At 37.1% G+C, this 18,097-nt stretch overlaps 9 protein-coding genes and 1 non-coding gene across 10 annotated transcripts; 4 read left to right on the top strand and 6 right to left on the bottom strand.

Moving 5' to 3' along the window:
- Positions 1 to 213: 213 nt before the first annotated feature.
- SPOG_04153 (SAGA complex/transcription factor TFIID complex subunit Taf10) lies at positions 214 to 1,349 on the bottom strand. Its single transcript, XM_013166414.1, has one exon. It carries the CDS (start codon positions 983 to 985, stop codon positions 341 to 343), a length of 645 nt encoding a protein of 214 aa, XP_013021868.1. The 5' UTR covers positions 986 to 1,349; the 3' UTR covers positions 214 to 340.
- On the top strand, positions 1,302 to 3,616 carry SPOG_04152 (transcription factor tfiiic complex subunit sfc6). Its single transcript, XM_013166413.1, has 4 exons — positions 1,302 to 2,616; positions 2,662 to 2,778; positions 2,818 to 3,021; positions 3,065 to 3,616. The coding sequence occupies exons 1-4, from the start codon at positions 1,662 to 1,664 to the stop codon at positions 3,547 to 3,549; spliced, it is 1,761 nt and encodes a 586-aa protein (XP_013021867.1). The 5' UTR covers positions 1,302 to 1,661; the 3' UTR covers positions 3,550 to 3,616.
- On the bottom strand, positions 3,498 to 4,496 carry SPOG_04151 (inositol metabolism protein Opi10). Its single transcript, XM_013166412.1, has 2 exons — positions 4,376 to 4,496; positions 3,498 to 4,311 (listed from the first exon to the last, which is right to left on the bottom strand). Exons 1-2 carry the CDS (start codon positions 4,404 to 4,406, stop codon positions 3,740 to 3,742), a joined length of 603 nt encoding a protein of 200 aa, XP_013021866.1. The 5' UTR covers positions 4,407 to 4,496; the 3' UTR covers positions 3,498 to 3,739.
- Positions 4,422 to 5,350, bottom strand: SPOG_05566 (uncharacterized protein). Its single transcript, XM_013166652.1, has one exon. The coding sequence runs from the start codon at positions 5,340 to 5,342 to the stop codon at positions 5,106 to 5,108; it is 237 nt and encodes a 78-aa protein (XP_013022106.1). The 5' UTR covers positions 5,343 to 5,350; the 3' UTR covers positions 4,422 to 5,105.
- On the bottom strand, positions 5,330 to 6,412 carry SPOG_04150 (imidazoleglycerol phosphate dehydratase). Its single transcript, XM_013166411.1, has one exon. It carries the CDS (start codon positions 6,281 to 6,283, stop codon positions 5,633 to 5,635), a length of 651 nt encoding a protein of 216 aa, XP_013021865.1. The 5' UTR covers positions 6,284 to 6,412; the 3' UTR covers positions 5,330 to 5,632.
- A 185-nt stretch (positions 6,413 to 6,597) lies between these two features.
- Positions 6,598 to 8,760, top strand: SPOG_04149 (short chain dehydrogenase DHRS family protein). Its single transcript, XM_013166410.1, has 4 exons — positions 6,598 to 6,688; positions 6,753 to 7,307; positions 7,362 to 7,492; positions 7,551 to 8,760. The coding sequence occupies exons 2-4, from the start codon at positions 6,904 to 6,906 to the stop codon at positions 7,883 to 7,885; spliced, it is 870 nt and encodes a 289-aa protein (XP_013021864.1). The 5' UTR covers positions 6,598 to 6,688; positions 6,753 to 6,903; the 3' UTR covers positions 7,886 to 8,760.
- Positions 6,759 to 11,376, bottom strand: SPOG_04148 (WD repeat protein). Its single transcript, XM_013166409.1, has 4 exons — positions 11,304 to 11,376; positions 10,823 to 11,190; positions 9,644 to 10,756; positions 6,759 to 9,604 (listed from the first exon to the last, which is right to left on the bottom strand). Exons 2-4 carry the CDS (start codon positions 11,086 to 11,088, stop codon positions 7,903 to 7,905), a joined length of 3,081 nt encoding a protein of 1,026 aa, XP_013021863.1. The 5' UTR covers positions 11,089 to 11,190; positions 11,304 to 11,376; the 3' UTR covers positions 6,759 to 7,902.
- Positions 11,377 to 11,910: 534 nt separating this feature from the next.
- Positions 11,911 to 12,015, bottom strand: SPOG_16168. Its single transcript has one exon. It is a non-coding gene; the product is annotated as a tRNA-Leu (tRNA).
- Positions 12,016 to 12,689: 674 nt separating this feature from the next.
- Positions 12,690 to 15,584, top strand: SPOG_04147 (uncharacterized protein). The gene is made up of 4 exons (XM_013166408.1): positions 12,690 to 12,782; positions 12,833 to 12,995; positions 13,203 to 13,314; positions 13,364 to 15,584. The coding sequence occupies exons 1-4, from the start codon at positions 12,771 to 12,773 to the stop codon at positions 15,243 to 15,245; spliced, it is 2,169 nt and encodes a 722-aa protein (XP_013021862.1). The 5' UTR covers positions 12,690 to 12,770; the 3' UTR covers positions 15,246 to 15,584.
- Positions 15,510 to 18,074, top strand: SPOG_04146 (type II protein arginine N-methyltransferase Skb1). The gene is made up of 3 exons (XM_013166407.1): positions 15,510 to 15,970; positions 16,017 to 17,515; positions 17,588 to 18,074. Exons 1-3 carry the CDS (start codon positions 15,781 to 15,783, stop codon positions 17,774 to 17,776), a joined length of 1,878 nt encoding a protein of 625 aa, XP_013021861.1. The 5' UTR covers positions 15,510 to 15,780; the 3' UTR covers positions 17,777 to 18,074.
- The last annotated feature ends 23 nt before the right edge of the window (positions 18,075 to 18,097 follow it).

Genomic DNA, 18,097 nt, shown 5'->3' with positions numbered 1-18,097 from the left:
TTTCTCGTTAAAATACGCAAAATACGAATTTTTAGTCGTAATAAGACAGATGAAACAGCTTGGATTGAGAAGGAGAAAAGTAGGAGTTTATAGAAATAGTAAACAAAACTAAAGATAAGAAAAAGAGATATTGCTCAATTCTTTGCTAGTAACGGTCCAGGTCATTCGTCTGCATGCAAATAACCAAGTTCATGATATATATACACACTCCAGAGTAACTTTTATATATGAATCAAATCTTTCTGCAATAACATATATTCTTTATTAATAGTCAAAAACATTAACGACCTTAAGTATCCTCCTATATTGAAAATGAAAACTAAAACATGACTGGCTTGCATCAACGGTAAAAGTCAGGACGCTTTAAATTGATGCCATACTCGTTCAAAGCAGAGCTTAAGTCATCAACGGTTAAAACGGCCTTACCACGGTCACCTCTACGAGTTGGTCCGCCGGCAGAGGCTCCTGCAGCGCCATAGTTCGGTGCGTTGAATCCTGCGGAAGAAGTAGAGCTGCTACCGGTGCGAATTTTAGAGTATTGATAAGCATCTTGGGCGATGTCAGAAATAAATTTTTGTGCGGCTAATCCCAAAAGCTTCTTTAAACGAGGGTCGGCGCATCGAAAACCAGAAAGGCTCAGATAATAGTCTAATAAAACGTCAGGAATTATAGGAGAATAATCATCCATTTCATTCATAAATTCTTCAAGTGTTTTATCTTTTGCCATGTCCCGTAATTCTAAATAAGGCTCAATTACATAGTTCGACCCATTTGCACGTCGAGGCGTCTCGTCTTTTGCATCACCTTCTCTAAAAGCATCGTCAAAACGTCCCTTTGTCTCCGATTGCTCTCTATCTTCCTGAACCTGTTCAGCATTGCTGGATTCCTGCAGATCGTCAAGGCTCATAGCGTCGTTTTCTTCGTCCGACTCCACCTTGGTAGCGAGGCTCTCGTTTTTTTCTTCTATAGGTTCCCTTTCATTCATAATGAAATTCTTGTTGATTTTGGAAGCGCTAAAATAGCAATTCCTCAAAAATTAAAACAAGTAAAGGTGATCAGATGAAGTTCCCAATTATGCCTGAAAATACACCGAAATTTTTTTGCAATCTAAAAACTGTAGTAAAACTTTTATAATCAATAGCTTTCGCCGCTATTATATGATTAATACAATCCAAAGATACCTGAAGTCGAAATTGAACGATGTTGGGAGAAGCTGATGGCACAAAGTAGTAAAGCAAATTTAGGCAGTCTTAGAATCCAATCTTAAGAAGCATGTCAAGAATAAAACATTTATATTGCGCCCAAAAGATTCCTTTCACCTCCCTCAATTGAAGCTGTTTTACTCGAAGCATTCCGCCGTTTATTGACCACACTTCATATTACTGATTTTACCATAAGCTCCCCACAAAGAGCAAGCATCTTTATTTACTAAACTAAAAATAACTGTAAAACCAAAAAAAGGATAGTTTTGGCAGTATCTTACTAGTTGATTTTCTGCATACTGTATTAACGAATCGTCTTTTTTATTATATTTCTTTTCGTCTGAATAAATGTACAATGAATATACCGTTTTGATATTGATCGATTCTTGCAATTGATTTATACAGATTTGAACGTTAGACATTTATCTTTGATCTCCAAAATAAGACTGCTGAGAAAGTATGGGACCCAAGACACGCCGTCGAAATAGTACTCCTGATGAATATATCACAGCAGATGAGGATGATGATATGGAAGACTTTATTTTTGATGAATTTCTTTCTGAGGAAGAATCCACATTGAGAAGATCACAAAAAAGTGGTAGAAAAACCGGGACGCCCAGAAGGACAACGAGGAAACCAAATCAACAAGTTAACTTGGATTCTTCAACTGAGAAGAGGCCCACAAACTCTGCACGAGGTCGCTCATCTAGGCAAACTAGCCTGCCTGAGCAATCTCCACGAAAGGTCTATTCTAAGGGTCAAGAAGAAAAAATAATGTATACATATGGTACAGATGAACCAACTTTCCAGTATGGTAAAAATTTAGTAAATACTTGGAAGCAATTTGAAACAGCCCCCGGGGCAGCTTGTTTTGAGAAGGGTTCAATGTTTGTTGAACCCGATCCTAGCGAATTCGAACCCCCAAAGAAAACGCAGAGTTTCTCCGATGATCGCTTTGGTGAATTTTCTAATGACCATTTACCTTTATTGATCGGCAATCAGGAAGCAGTCTATAATCTTCAGCCGCTTCAAGTATTTGACGGCGAATCGAGGCACTCTTTGAAAAAAGAATTTTTAGTTAATACTGGAATCCATTTAACTTCTTTGTCTTGGTTGCCTACGAAGGAAAAAGTTCAGTATGTAGCAGCAGGTGGTTTGCTGGGTACTGGTGAATTAGCTGAATCTATTTTCACGTCTACGTCAGGAAGAAATCAAATTCAAATTTGGAAACTCGTTGATGAAAGGGAGCTATCCCTACACTGTACCCTTTGGCACGACTGGGGTAGTAATTATCAACTTCAATGGAGCCCTTGTTATATTATGGAGAAAGACATTCTTGGTTATTTGGGAATAGTTGCTAGTGACGGAAAATTGAGGGTTGTGAGTGTCCCCAGTGAAATTAGTCATAAAAATGGTATGCTTTATTTTTAGGTGATTTATTGACTCTAACTGTTTTTAGTCTTCATTAACGAGGCCGAGTATACGCTACAGCTTCCTCATTGTTTAATTTCGTGTTTTGCTTGGGTGTCGACAGAGACTGAATTCCCTAAGCAATTGCTTGTGGGATGTTCCAATGGTATGGGCTATTCCTGAAACATGAACTAATGTACCTTAGGATATATAGCGCTCTGGGACATCGTTAATTCTCTGGATGGACCTCTGTTTTATATTCCAATTCATGATTCGTATATTCATGCGATTACTCAATGTTCAAACGAGTTTCGGACGATGTTTGTTACAGCTGCTTACGATTGTTATACACGCATTATAGACATTAGGAATCCTGAGTTTGAGAATAAAGCATTATCACATAAACGAGGTTAGATCAGACTATTCTGCTTTACTTTACTAACCACTTATAGATATCTGTTACGCCATTACTTGGAGTAATTTGTTACAGTCTGTGATTTCCAGTACTGAATCTCAATTGGTGGTGATTGAATCCATTCGAGGTCTTACTACTCAAATTTTAGATGAACGACATGGATCAGTCATGTGTTTGGGGACTAGCAAACTTCATCCGTTTGTCGCAATTGGATCATCAGATGGAATAGTTACAGTCGTCAACCCTTTTCGACTCTTAGGATTCTCACATAAACATAGAGCAAATGTCCACCGAATATCTCAGTTAGAGTACAGTGAAAAGCAACAAAAGTTCAGATTCTTAAACAACTTTCGACCTGGGTTAATGAAATCAAGGAAGCGGGATATGTATATATTCCCTTGGCAAATACAAATCAATAGTTTAGAATGGAACCCCAATTATAGTTATGGAGGCTGGTTAGCGAGTGGAATGGCATGTGGTCTTTTGCGTTTAGAAGATTTGTCCGCTATTCATAGAGCTTAAATATATTACCATTAATAGTAGATAGATCCTAATTACATAAATGAATACAAATTCGATCTAAGGAAAAAGCAACATGTCAAACAACGCAATTATAAAGTTAAATTGAACAGATAAGCGAAATATTTATCATAAATAACGTTCCATGCACATTTCATAAACAGACGATAATTGTACAAAAAGGAGGAATAAACTAAATTTGGTCATCCGAGTCCAAAAAGTTGGGATTATTATTGATTTTCGCCAAGAATTTCGTATGCCAATCTTGGAAAACTTTCAAGGGGATGTAGGTATCATTAGGACGTAAATCTCCTAAACCGACAGAATTGGGCGGAAGATGAGAGATTGCAAAGCTTGCAAGGAAATTATACAAATTACGTAAGATACGTTGAGCAATTGAGGTTGTAGGAGGAAGGGGTTTCGCGACAGCAGATGTAGCTGCAGCCTCACCAGCAGGAGTTTCAATGAAGTTGGTAGTAGGCTCCACGCTAATACCCAGGACCGCAGTGACACCGATACAAGGAGCGTTATCCGACAGCGATTGAATTGTATTTTTTAAACGAAAGATTGCACTTGGTTTGTCATTGGTTAAATAACCAAGAAACTGAAAGGGTTTTCCTGGCCATTGAAAATAAACCTTAGCTCCCATACCAGGAGCAAACGGAGCAGTTGGTAATAAGAAGACAACGATATGGTTTAGACTTTCAGCAAAATCAAGTTGAAACACAAACTGGTTTTCAGCAACCTGTTGTAAATTTGTCTGTACTGTCGGATTTGTTAGTTTTACAGCTTTTAACGGTGACTGAAACTTTCATTTTAAAACACATACCTAAACGTCCTGCACAAATGGCACCAAACATGATTAAAATTTTTAGGACGATATGTCGATATAGTTCTATACGAGGCGTAAAAAAACAAGAGCTTTTTGTAATATTAAAAGCGTAAAATAACAGAACAATGAGAATTTGGTAGAACCTAACAGAAAAACCAATCCAAATAGATGCTACCTCTTTGTTACTTATTTACGAAGAAAGCGTAAGTGACGTAGAGTAGTAAACAAACAATGGAAGAAATCGATGTGTGCAACCCTTCCAAGAAGTACAAATGTAAATTTTCCTTGCAACCTTCAGACTGCTTTTCCAAAACATAAGCAAGTGACAACATATGGAAAGAAGAGCTGTTAATATGCTGGACTACATCTCCCAACGGCTAGCCCCTAGATGGTAGTAAGAAAACTTCTCTGTTTTTTTGTTCTGCAACATCTACACAAGCTACATCAATATTCAATGTCAGTGACACAGTAATAGGATTCTTATCGAATTTTTTTATTTTCTTATTCAACATATAAAGCTATAGGAGTATTCTGAATTGTACACCAGAAAGCGAACCGATAAAACTATTAGATAAGAGTAAATCGGATTGAGAAAGGTGAATTCTTCTTGGTCTCAAGCCATTTAATTACAACCTCATTGCTGAAAGCCAGGACTGCAATTGGTAAAAGAGACCTTGGCTAAAGTGATGTTCTCTGAACAGTTCCTTATAAGGTAAACGGAAAGCAGTCACAACAGGAATGGTTTGCAGTACACAAATACATTTAGTGGAGCACACTCGGTTGGCGTAATTTGAATTGTCGATAAGTTGCATAAACAAACAGCAAAGCCGTAGTTATAAAAGCGTTTCTTTGCCAAAAATGAGAATTGTCTACTTTTTTCCATTATTCTTTGTTGGCTTTGTTGAAAAAGTATGCTTTTAAGTCTTGGCTTTGCATTAAGCTCGTTGGAACCACGTGTTAGCATGTATTGAAATCATATTGGTGAATAGAAAGAAAAATAATAAATAAGTAAACAATACGAATTACACGAGACGAGATGGCTTCCATTACTTTTAATATGTACAGTCGTATACCAATCATATAATATAATAACAAAAAAAGATAAAAAGGAAGAGAAACAGTCAGAAAGTTTTATACAGATAGAAACCAATAAGCTTGTTTAAAACCGACAATGAACAACGTTGAAAAGCAGAATCACTGACCTCTAAGAAACGTCTAAATACACACACAAAGGTTTTTATCCATCTACCGGGTTTATAAAACACCCTTTGTGCTAGGTACTTCTTTACTTTCTGTTAAAGAAGTAGCAGTTCGCAAGGCAACTGCGAGAGACTTGAAGGCACTTTCAGTACGATGATGATCATTGTTACCATACAGGCAAGAGACGTGCAAGGTAATACCAGCGCTAGTAGCAAATGAGTTTAAGAGGTGGGGAACCATTTCGCAAGAAAGTTCACCAATTTTTTCACGCTTTAATCCAAGATCAATAACAGAATACGGACGACCAGACAAGTCAATGACAGCTCTGGAAAGAGCCTCATCCAAAGGACAATAAGCATGACCAAAGCGCTTTACACCGGCAAAATTGCCCATAGCTTTCTTAAAAGCCATGCCTAAAGCAATAGCGGTATCTTCAGCCGTATGATGATCATCAATGACTAAATCACCCCGCGAATAAAGACGAAGGCTCCAGCCAGAATGTTTAGCTAATGCATGGTACATATGATCAAGAAAGCCGATACCGGTATCCACCTGAATCGTTTGTTCTCCCTTTTGATTCGCATGCTTGGACGTGATGATTTCATCCAAAAAGTCCGATTCCTTAGGCAAAGGTGCCTTGTCTAAAGCAATAGCAACACAGATTTTTGTTTCATTTGTGTCTCTCTGAATGAATGCAGTTCTCATTTTACCACTTACTTTTTATCCAAAAATTGTACGGAAACAACAAAGAAAAGAAACAGAGATATTTCCAATTTGTGCTAAGAAAATGCGCTTACCAATTAAAATTGGCACTAATGAATCGACAAGTTCTAAGACTTCTTTCTGTAAATTCGCATTACGAAACTTTATGAATTTCATTGGAAACTTGTCATTTAGCGAGAGGTTTCGTAGTCCTTAAACCAATATAAAGCATATTTTAAGCACATAAGTTACTTTAATATGATATCAAATTATTACCCCAAAAAAGTAAGCAATTATATTATTTATTCATTGTATTTGTTATTAAGAACTCTGTATATAAATTAACAAACAATCCTTTGTTGACAATTAATTTTATAGTGTGCTTTTTGAGATGGTATAGATTTTAAGGTAAGAGAACAAGTTGTACGAGGTGAAATGAATAGAAACGTTACTAACGCTAAACGATGAAAAGTATATTGGTTGATCGTACAATTTATATCTGTTTTTTTTTTTTAGAACTTGTTACTACTAGAGAGGAGACCATAGAATCATTCCGTGCTATATTCAAGTAGGTTTATTCTAAAACGAACGTTTGATTGTTTACAGTTTCTTATTGCTGCCGAATGATGGAGCTTTGGTTCAACTCTACCTACCTATGGGCTTTTCTTATAGTGTTCCTCGTAGCTGTATATGGTCGTCGTTTTACTAGGAAAGCAAACCTTCCTAGTCGTCTAGGTGATTCAATAGTGATAACTGGCGGTAACGGTGTTCTTGGACGATCGTTAGTTTCGCAAGCCATCAACTATGGTCTTAAAGTAATATCTCTAGATGTTGAATATTCTCCAAACTTTTTTCATGACGTCCCAGACGTGATTCCAATCATATGTGATATCACAGATGAAGAAAGTGTAAACATTTGTCTGAAACATATGAAAAATATTCATGCGAAGCCATTCGCTCTCATTAATGCAGGAGCTGTTGCTCCAAAAAATAGATTGCTTGATATGAGTAGTAAGCAGCTAGCAAGGTTTGTTAATCCAACGGGATATACTTATCCAAGCAAAGCAACTAACCATTCTAGGTGTATCCATGTAAACACTATTGGACAAACCAACGTTACTAAATCGTTTTATTCTTCACTGCTAAAGTCCGTGGATCCTCATATCATCAACATAACATCTGCTTTGGCGTACTTTAGTGCCTCTGGAGTCGGTATGGCATTTCCTACTTTCATCACGGTATCATAACTTACTATTAACAACTGGTTTAGCCGCTTATTCTTGTTCAAAGGCTGCTTTATTATCTATACATGAAGCGTTGGAAGTAGAACTCAAGCAGATACATTCACCCGTAAAACTCTCTCTATACTCGCTTGGCCAATTTAAATCAAAATTGTTTGAGAAAGATACGCCAAACAAATTCTTAGCTCCGCTGTTAAACTCAAATGACATCGCAAAAATTATAGTACGAAACTTAATTAATAATCATAGCGGGCGGTTTTATTATCCGCTCTACGTTCGTTTCATGCCGCTATTAAGATTTATGCCCTTAGAAATTCAGAGACTTGCTCGTTGGTTCAGTGGCATGGACGAGATTTATTCGTAGACGAAGAATTTATAATTCTATATATCAATAATGGCGATTGTGCTTCCGACATGAATCTCGGCAGATGTCTGGCCAATCCAAAGAATTTCAGGACGGTCGTTTTCATTATCAGAACTTGTCTGCAAAAGTACTCGCTTAATAATATTCAGGCTGGAGTTGTACGTGTTCAAAAATGTTCCATTCTCATGCATCATTTTCCAAATAATACATTCTTTTTGCATAGCGCTGACGCCAACATAACATTCGCCAGCTGGGTTTGCTGACAGTAATTGAAAATCGCCATCAACTGATTCCGTACTAACGATTTTCTTTCTTTTTGGAATGTCATACACAGTCAAAAAACCATTTTCTATGTATGAATATTTTTCAATTTTTTCATCAAAACATACAAAGGGGAACCTCTCGGATATAGCTTTCGTTACTTCAGTAACTTCGTTTGAAGAACGATTAGCATACAGGATTGGTATTAATTTTTCCGTTACTAAATGGTTGAACAGGACAAAATTTTGCTCTGTGTTTTCAATGGCTAGTCTCATGATTTTCAGAATAGCCTGTCGAACGTTAGGTTTATTTATGTCGTAAATTTCATTGCATAAACAGGTTAATAAAAGGATGGCATTGCTAGAGGAAACGTCAACAACAGATCTAAAAAGCATGCTGTTATGATCTTTCAGGTCTTCCTCATGGACAGATGCCGATAATGACATGTAGTAAATCAGTTTTGCGGGATCAATGTGCTTAGAATATACTGAAAAACCATTACTCAGCAATCGAAGCGCGACATGATCATTTTCATAATTTGAAGCTTTTTCTAATAAATACGAGGATAAAGTTTTTAGTTCAAAATCGTCAAATGCAGAAGGATATAGACCGGCTAAAATAGATAGTACATATAAGGAATGCTCGACTTCGGAATTTAAGTAGTAGTTTTCCGCAAAAGAGCAAAAAAACTCAAAAAAATAATGTATTATTCTTTGTAACTCATCGTAGGGGGTGAGTTCACTAATTCGTAGTAGCACAAATCGAATAATTTCTTGAACGTTTATATCGGAATTGCTCCATATGTACGCTAATGTAGATAAACTGTATTCAGTCGATGTGATTCCTTCAAGTTTTAATACAGTCCCTTCTTTGATATGATTCTCACTTAAACCATCGTATTTGCACACAGGCAAAAGCAATGCAAAGTATAAATGAAGCAACAGTGCAGAGCAAAAAGGTGCATCAAAAGTAACCGAATGTATCGAGGAATTATATTTAATGATTGCACTTCCATCTGGTTTTCCCACACCAAGATGTATCCACGGTTGATTGATAGAATTGAGATGGTATAGTGTATCGTCTTCATTTTCAGAATTCAAGAACGGGGGTTGGATGAAATCCAGAAATTCGTCAATGCAAGATTTCTCAATGTAGCTTTCATTGGAAAAGTCAAGATCATTAACCAGCGCTTTAGTATTTATAAAGGTGACCAAAAGGTCATCTGTCATCATAGAGTACGTGCCTCGATTAGCTGTTACTGAACTGCAATTCTCTCGGAGATTAACTGATATGAAGGATGCATCCATGGCGGGGTTATACTTCACTTCACGCACTTCTTGCTTTAGAATTTCCCATAGTACTGACTGAAAATTATCATAGGAGACAAAAATACAATCGGAACCGTGGATACAATGAATAACTTCAGCATGAGCTCCATCAGAAGGTAGAAATCCTAGACTAATCTTGTTAGTATTAGCGATGTTATGGCTAACTTACATATTATATAGCTCATCGATTGCAGTTAGAGATCCATCCAAGCCGACGGAAACATATATTCCGCTTTGTTTAGAAGCCATAACTTTCTTTAAGTAAACCACATTCACGACGTATAATGAGTTTAAAGTACGTTCACAAATAAACTGCCACCGTTCTTGATCCAACTGTTTGTAAAAATAACCATTTCCTTCTTTCGTGGTCACAATTAACACGATGCTAGAAGGATCATTTTCAAAGATTTTCATATAGGTTACCAGCCCTTTCACATTTGGAAAGGAGTCAATCGGAAAGGGATCATTGTGCAGGTACCAGTCAAAAAGGGAGTACATGACCAAGCCTGTGGTTTCTCCCAAAATTAAGTTTAGATTATAACAGTAGGCGAATGTAATAGCTTTCTGATGAAGAGAAGGACTCAAAAGGAAATATCGCTGATCATTACTTACTACCCATTCAAGAATAACTTTAGAAGAGCACTTACGTATGATCACAGGCTCCTCGTTGTAAATAAGGGTAGATTTCCATGGATAATTTCCGGAAAAAGAATTAACTACATGTAGTTCGGGGACGGGAGCTGAGGAAAATTTGAGCAGAAACATATCAGAAAGAGTGAAAAGGCAAATTGCACCCGTCTTTAGCAGTAAAATCGAAGTAACCTGTTCTTTGTAGTAGTAACACTCACATTTTTGTAAATCACGGACCACAGATATCCCTGAATCATAGACAAATATATAGAGGTCTTTGGATAATTCTTTAGCATAATGAATAGAAATCAGGTTTCCAAGTCTCGTAAAAGAAGATGGTTTATAAGTTAGTTTTTTCTCAAATTCCAAGGAAGACCAATTTAAAGACCACAGAGAAATAGACCCGTCGATATAGCCAACCGGAATATAATTTGATTTTACACTGTGGGAAAACATAATAGGCCAGTTATCATGATTCATCCAATTACCAACAATATGAAAATTTGATAGTTGAATAATGTAAATGGACAAGTAGGTGCCGCAAACACAAACATAGTTGGTATTTAGCAAAAACAGTTGTAGGCAAAGGCCATTATGAATTTGAAGCTTTGCACGACATTTGCAGGATTTCAAAAGCCATTGGCATAACAACCTAATTAAGTTATAGGTTAGATCATTTTTTAAAAGAATAAAGATACTGAATCGAATTTGAACTCACCCTGACTCATCCAAACTAAGAACTGCTAGGTCAACAAGTCCGTCAACTTCGAAGGGAAAACAAAGCACCGAGCTAATAGGATGTTTATGATATAAAAGTTGTTGTATAAAAACAAGGTCTCCATTCTCCTGTACTTTGAATACTAAAATTTGGCCAGAAGATTGGCCTAGCACCAAAATATTTTCATGTTGGCATACAAAAGAAATATCAGATTTCTTTTCAAGCCGGTTTACTCGACAATTTTTTGCTAAAACCACCCAATCCATTCTAAAGTCAATCCCAATTCATGTAAGGTTTTCATAAAAGGAGTGCCCAAATGGGAAAAGTATGTATCAAGCAGAGATATATGGATTGTCAATTAAGAAAATCTGTAATCAATGTCAGCAATACGGATTGAAAGCACTATGGAGGCTCTACTTAGCTCTATTTCTTCATGAAACGAAAGCAGAAACTCCATAATTGTACGAGTTTGATACATTACCTTTATTTTAACTCCTTTCTTAAAATTAATATATTACCAACCTTGTAGTTTTAGGGACTATAATATGTTCATGGTATGTACGTAGTAAACTTGAAATTGGGTCGACCGTAACGATATGGTCTCTACATCAGAGTTCCAACGAAATACTAAACAAAAAGCTGGTCATAAAACTTAGATAATGAAGATACAGGAAATGGCAATTTCCGCTGGATAGTCGGAGTAAAAGAGACTATAATTTGATTCAATACATTAGCAAATGATACTACTGCATTGGATTCAGTCTAGAGATCTCTTCGTAAACATTCTTTTATACAGTTTATAATTATTGCTGATATTACTCTATACCATAAAAATGAATGAAATATTACTGTTTTTCTTTTATTTGGGCATAATGAATAATCGGTTTGTGATTCATACGTATTCAATGTCTCTCGGGGCATTTATAAATGCGGGTCAAGGCAAAGTTGGAGATTGCATTAGCTTGTATTGATTCAACTGTTGTTCAGTCGAAATGTAGCTTACAAACAAGGACAAAATTTTCAGCATAAATAAGATCAATAAGAAAGTGCATATGTATTATGTAAGAAAGCGTTACACAAAAAGTATTTGACCGGTGAGGGATTCGAACCCTCGCATCATTCGATATAGCAAGACTTATACAGTCCAAGTTTTCACTTGAGTGCTACGCCATAGACCGCTCGGCCAACCGGCCAGTTGTTAACACAGAATTTCTGTAGATTAATACATTCTAAAATAGTTGTAAATGTGTAATCTACTTGTTCTATAAAGTCTACAATTGTAAAGACACTTTTCGAATGTTTGTTTGTTATGTGCTATAAAAGGATTCATGAAAAAGCTTATAGTGTTTTATAAAGTGACTTTATATTTTTTTGTTACTAGTTGTAGGGTATCAGAGGTATTAGGATGGGAAGCATTATTGATTCATTGTATTTCAGATTCAAAATAAACTATTAGAGCAAGCAAATTTGTTTATTATTGCTTTATTAATTTTTCTTTGATTGAACATTCTCCTTTGAAATCGGGCTTCATTTATTTACCAATTTTTATTTGTTGCGAAGTTAAATTTTATTCGGACCATCCTTCGTAAAAGAATGTCTCATTAATAAATGCTTTTAAAAACAATTTTTTGATAGAATGATTTTATTTTGTTAGAAAACCTTTCCATCGCGTATTCTGATTCATGCCTATTTTTGTTTCTTTCTCCAGTTTGTTTATTTATAGCTTAGCATATACGAATCGTAAGCTTGCTTAGTCACAATTACATTGCAAAAGTTTAACCCCATTTAGCGTACTATAGAGAAACGCGCTAAACACCCCCACTTTTTGATCTTTGCTTTCATGGTGAACTCCTTACTGCCTAATAGGTCTTAACCTCTTTCGCTCATTACTTACTTACCTACCCCAAAATAGCCTTTCAACCATTTCCTGAAAAAAATTTAAGAAAGAATGAGTTTGGATGTATGTCACAGAGCAAGAAAAGTAATTTGAAAAATGCTGACTGTGAAAAGACGGCTAAAAGTGATTTATCAACAGAAGCCCAAGTAGTGGGAACCGAACAGAACAATGACCAAACAACTCCTAACCCTGGTTCATTCACAGAAACTGATAATTCACAAAATGTGCTTGTTTTGAACAATGGGTCAAGAATCCTCTGTATTGCTGATGTTCGTGGTATGCAAACTCATAAAGTGAACCCGTTAAGACTTACTACTTTTACATAACTTCTGTTGTATAACTTGATAACGGGCTGAGAAATGATTACATGAACAATCATCTTTACCCGTTTTATACTGCAGATTTTATTTTTATCGTGGCTTTCTTATTGCGGTTCTTTTGATTTCACCAAGTAATTGTCTGACTAATTCCATTAAATTTTAGGTGAATTAAGCCTTATCAACAAGCTTGCCGAAGAGACTCGTGCTGATTGTGTCATTCACACCGGCGATTTTGGATTTTTTGAACGATCTTCTTTACCTAATATTTCAGAAAGGTTCGTTGCTCTTTGCGTATACCTTCAGTATGAAACTAACTTCTCTAAGAACTCTTCGTCATATAGTCCAGTTTTCGCCTCTCATAAAACGTTTGCCTAGATCAAAAAGTTTTGACTATTACCCTTCGAACCCAATAGGCGAACTAAAAAACAGCATCGCTTCGCATCCTGATTGCCTATTATCCGAACTTCCGTATTTTTTGTCTCAGGAAAAGAAATTTGTTGTTCCTGTCTATACTGTATGGGGCGCTTCTGAAGACGTTCATGTTTTAGAAAAATTCGCTACTGTTGAATACTCCATCCCTAATCTTAATATCATTGATGAACTTCACTCTCACCTTTTGCAGGTAGGCGATTTAAAAATTCGTTTACTTGGACTTGGTGGCCCTTATGTTCCTTTCAAACTGTTCGATAACGGTGAGGGAAAGGGCAGTATTGCAGGTGCTCAAGGCACTACATGGACAACAGTCCTTCAAATCGGTGAACTGATAGAGACCGCAAAGAGTTGTCTTGATAGGGAAGAAACTCGTATCTTCGTAACTCACCATCCTATTGGTCGAGAAGGTGTATTTTGTCAACTTGCTACCGTTCTCCAAGCTGATCTGACTTTATCCGCTGGCCTACACTTTCGTTATGGAGCCAGTTATAATGAGTTTTCCGTGAATCCAAATCCAGAACACTATTTACAGAAACTTTCTGCTGGCCGCGCTCAGTTCATGGAAGTTTGGGAAACCGTCAAGTCAGAAGTTGAACGAATGGTCACTCCTGATCAGCAACATTTAGTGAACAATGTTACGCGTCTCGTTTCCAGAATGCCTGATGCCACCAATAGTTATGCCATGAATAATATGTTACCTGGAACTGCATTGAAAAATCTTTGGAACTTTAATTTGCTTGACGCCTCTTTTGGATGGAATGTTTTCGTGGTAGAAAATGGTCACGTCCAGGTTGAAAGTAAATCTTTTGGATTCAATTTGGGTTATCGCCGCTCTGCCGCCCGTCGGAACGATAATTATGCACCCAATAATTTCAATAGGGTTACTGAGGGAGGTTTTACTGGTGGATCTTACTCCAGACCTCAAAAATCTGAAGCGCCAGCTGAAACTCCTGCCGTTGCCGATGAAGCGAGTGCCGTTGAACCCACTACTGAGCCGATTGCTGAAGACGCGAAAGCTGTAGATTCTGAGGAATATTTGAAAAAAGATGAAGTTTACACCGATCAAACTCTTCGGAGAGAAACTGTTTATGAAGAGGAAGAGTCTGTCGCTGCTTCCAAGCTGCCTAGCGACACGAAAGATATCGAAAAAGGATTAGCAGACACGACAATTACAGGAGAGGGCACTGCCAGCGATAAAGATGTTGCTGAAAGGATTCCTAGAGAACAGATTACTTCAAATGTTGATGACCGACATGCTTCCAAAGGTGATTATCAGAAAAATATGGAACGCGGATTCCGTCCATACTACGGAGAGCGTCAAGAAAGATTTGGCTTCCATATAACACCCTGTAATACCGAAGAAGAAGCTCGGTCTTTCTTCACTGACGGTGCTGACCAGCTAATTACTAATGTTCAAATTCGCACTTCGATGAACCGAAACAGAAATTTACCACCAAATTCAAATGTGACACCTACAAATTATGCTTACGTGCACTTTGAGAATCAGGATGCTGTGAATAAGGTAGCAGACAAGATTAAAACACCCGAAGGTGTGCGTGCTAATATAATGCGTGATGATTATTACCGTCAAAACAGAGGATGGTATCGGGGTGGTCGAACGGAGGGTCATTATTCTGGTATGCGTACAAACCGTGGACGAGGTGGTCGTGGTGGGCGCTATCCTAGAATGCAGCAACATCCTCGTCCAGTGCAATCTACTGGAACTTCTATGGCACCGAAATCTACCACTGAACAAAGCTCAGCTGATCATTAATGAAAATTGCTTACGATCTTAACGATTTACTCTGTCCCTCAAAATTTCATTCTTTTATTCTTTTGTATATGGATTGATGTTTATGTCGTCTCCACGTCTTTAACTTTCCTTTTCACGACTGCATCTTTTGAAGAGGTGCTCTCCATAAGATTGGAATTGGGTGAAAAAACGTACAAAAAGTTTTTGTTTTGCAATTCCTTCTCTACACCAGTTTCTGACATTCTGATTCTTACGTTACAATGGTTAGGATTACAAAGTTTTTGTTCTTACAGGTTTTTGAGCAAGATTTGAATGCTATATAATTGACTTTGTAAAAAAGTTGCACGTAAATAGAATTGAAATATAAATACCAACTTTATCTGTATTAGCAATTTCAATTATTGTTCGTAAACGGTTTCGCTTCGTTAAAGGATTTAGCTATCGCTCGTAGGCCAGTTACAGCTGAACCGTTAAGTCAGTTGGCCTTACCCTTACCATACGTATGAGGTTATGGTTATAAACACGGACTTTGCGTAGTCCTCTAACATTTCCGATTATGGCTTCAAAGGCACCGACTATAGGAATTTTTTCTTCTAAAGAAGCAATATATTTGTCATTACAAGAGGGTTATGATTTTGTTGGAGTTAGGTTGAGTACTGATGCATTAAAACAACGGGTGGAGAGTTTGGAACCATTCGAGAGGGTGCAAGAGTTTCTTGACAGTGAAATAGCATATCATCCGGAAGGTTTGAAAATTAGGTTCCTGAATTGTTTTAGCTAACATAAAGGAAGAACATGTAAACAAAGTGATTGGACTCACGTCAGAATGGATTGAGTTGGATTCGAACGATGCATTAATAGCTCAGCGGTCTGAAGAAATCCTTATGAAAGAGGTTTCATTTGCATCTTACTGTGGTCTTTCTAGCGTTCTTTGTAATGGTCCTAAAAATTCCGATAACATAATGCAATACGCTAGATCTATCTTAACTTTGTTGAATTCCAGTTTTAATATCAGTTTGATTATTCAATTACCTATTGAAAATGGTCACGAAGACTTTTTCGACAGTTGGAAGATGTGGAATACTATTCGAACTTCCTGTGACTACAATCCTCGATTACAAATTGCTCTCGAATTGCCTCCATCGTGTTCTCCTCCCATAGAATTAGTGAATCGATGGTATGCTGAACCTATTAGTATGGTTTCCATATCTTGTATGGCTTTTGTTCCAAACCCGGCTGGTTACCCTGTATTGGGTCGTAAACTTCGAGCTATCTTTTCTTTATATATCAGACTAAATCCAAAGGTCTTTCTATGGGACAGTAATGTTCCTGACAAGGTAGGTGAATCACCTGACTACAGCATTTATATGAAACACCTTTTTGATACACAGCCTCCAGCTCCTTTAGTTGAAGAATTCGCAGGAGGATACAAAGATTATTTACAGATTCCATTACAACCTCTGAGTCACAATCTGGAAAACATTACATATGAAATTTTTGAGCGAGATCCAGTGAAATATGCTCAGTATGAGCAAGCAATTTTTACGGCCTTAAACGACCGTGAAGAAAGTTCAGTTACTCGCATTGCTGTAGTAGGTGCGGGAAGAGGCCCTTTGGTTGATTGCGCTCTTCGGGCAGCTATATCATCAGCACGTACGGTAGATATAATAGCATTAGAGAAGAACTCTAATGCATTCGCTATGCTTTTACTACGAAACAGGCAGGATTGGGCTGGAAAAGTGACGCTTGTTTTCGGGGATATGCGGGAATGGAATCCTGGATATAAAGTCGATATCTTAGTAAGCGAATTATTGGGAAGCATGGCAGATAATGAGTTAAGTCCAGAGTGTTTGGATGGTGTTCAGCGAGTGTTGAATCCGGTAACAGGAATAAGTATTCCTTCTTCATATACATCGTACATTACTCCCATCATGTCTCCAAAGTTGTGGTCGGAAGCTCGCAATCTAAATGATTTTTTTGCTTTCTCTAGGCAGTACGTTGTTCTAATGAATTCCGTAGATTTTTTGGCACCAGATGATGAGTTTCGATTTCAACCACTTTGGTCGTTTCACCACCCAAACGATGAAACGAGAGTATATTCAAAAAATCAGCATAATCTAAGGTATGCTGTTGCGCGCTTTCAAGCTACGAATCCTGGAGTCTTGCATGGCTTTGCTGGTTATTTTGAAGCTACTCTGTACAAAAATATCTCGCTTTCCACATTGCCAACAACGATGGAAGAAAAGTCTCCTGACATGTTTTCGTGGTTCCCCATATATGTTCCAGTCGAGGTATGTTTTTTATTTTATTTTATTTTAATATTACTGTAAGAATTTTTGGTCCCATACTTACCATGACAATAGAAACCCATGTACATTCCGGAAAACAGCCAGCTTGAGTTACACATATGGAGAATGACTGATGGAATGCGAGTCTGGCTTGAATGGGCAGCTAATACCTATCTGGTGTTGAGGAATGGAAGTCATATTCATCTTTCATCCACGCAAATTCATAATGCTTCTGGCAAAGGGTTTTCGTGTCTCATGCATTAATCAAAACACTTGCTTAAAGCTACATTTTCTGCTTTTTTTTGTTTTTTTTTATGATACACTTTTTTTGTACGACTACAGTTGTGTATGCACATGATACAAGTTTCATATTTTCTTGTGCTCACATTTTGGATGTAATTTAAATGATTTAATCTTACACAAACGCTGCAATATGCGTGTAATATTCGACCAACTCTTTTCATTATTTATTTGCAATCGGTCTTTATTCATTTACTTCTATTAATTTATTCAAATCTAGCTAGTATTTACATGTATAACATTGTCTCACTAAATATCAGTGCATTTCGTTAAAACGTCGATATG

Source organism: Schizosaccharomyces cryophilus, assembly GCF_000004155.1.
Source record: "Schizosaccharomyces cryophilus OY26 unplaced genomic scaffold supercont4.1, whole genome shotgun sequence".
Taxonomy (NCBI): domain Eukaryota; kingdom Fungi; phylum Ascomycota; class Schizosaccharomycetes; order Schizosaccharomycetales; family Schizosaccharomycetaceae; genus Schizosaccharomyces; species Schizosaccharomyces cryophilus.
The sequence above is the reverse complement of the archived record's forward strand: the minus strand, read 5'-3'. Positions and strand labels throughout refer to the sequence as shown.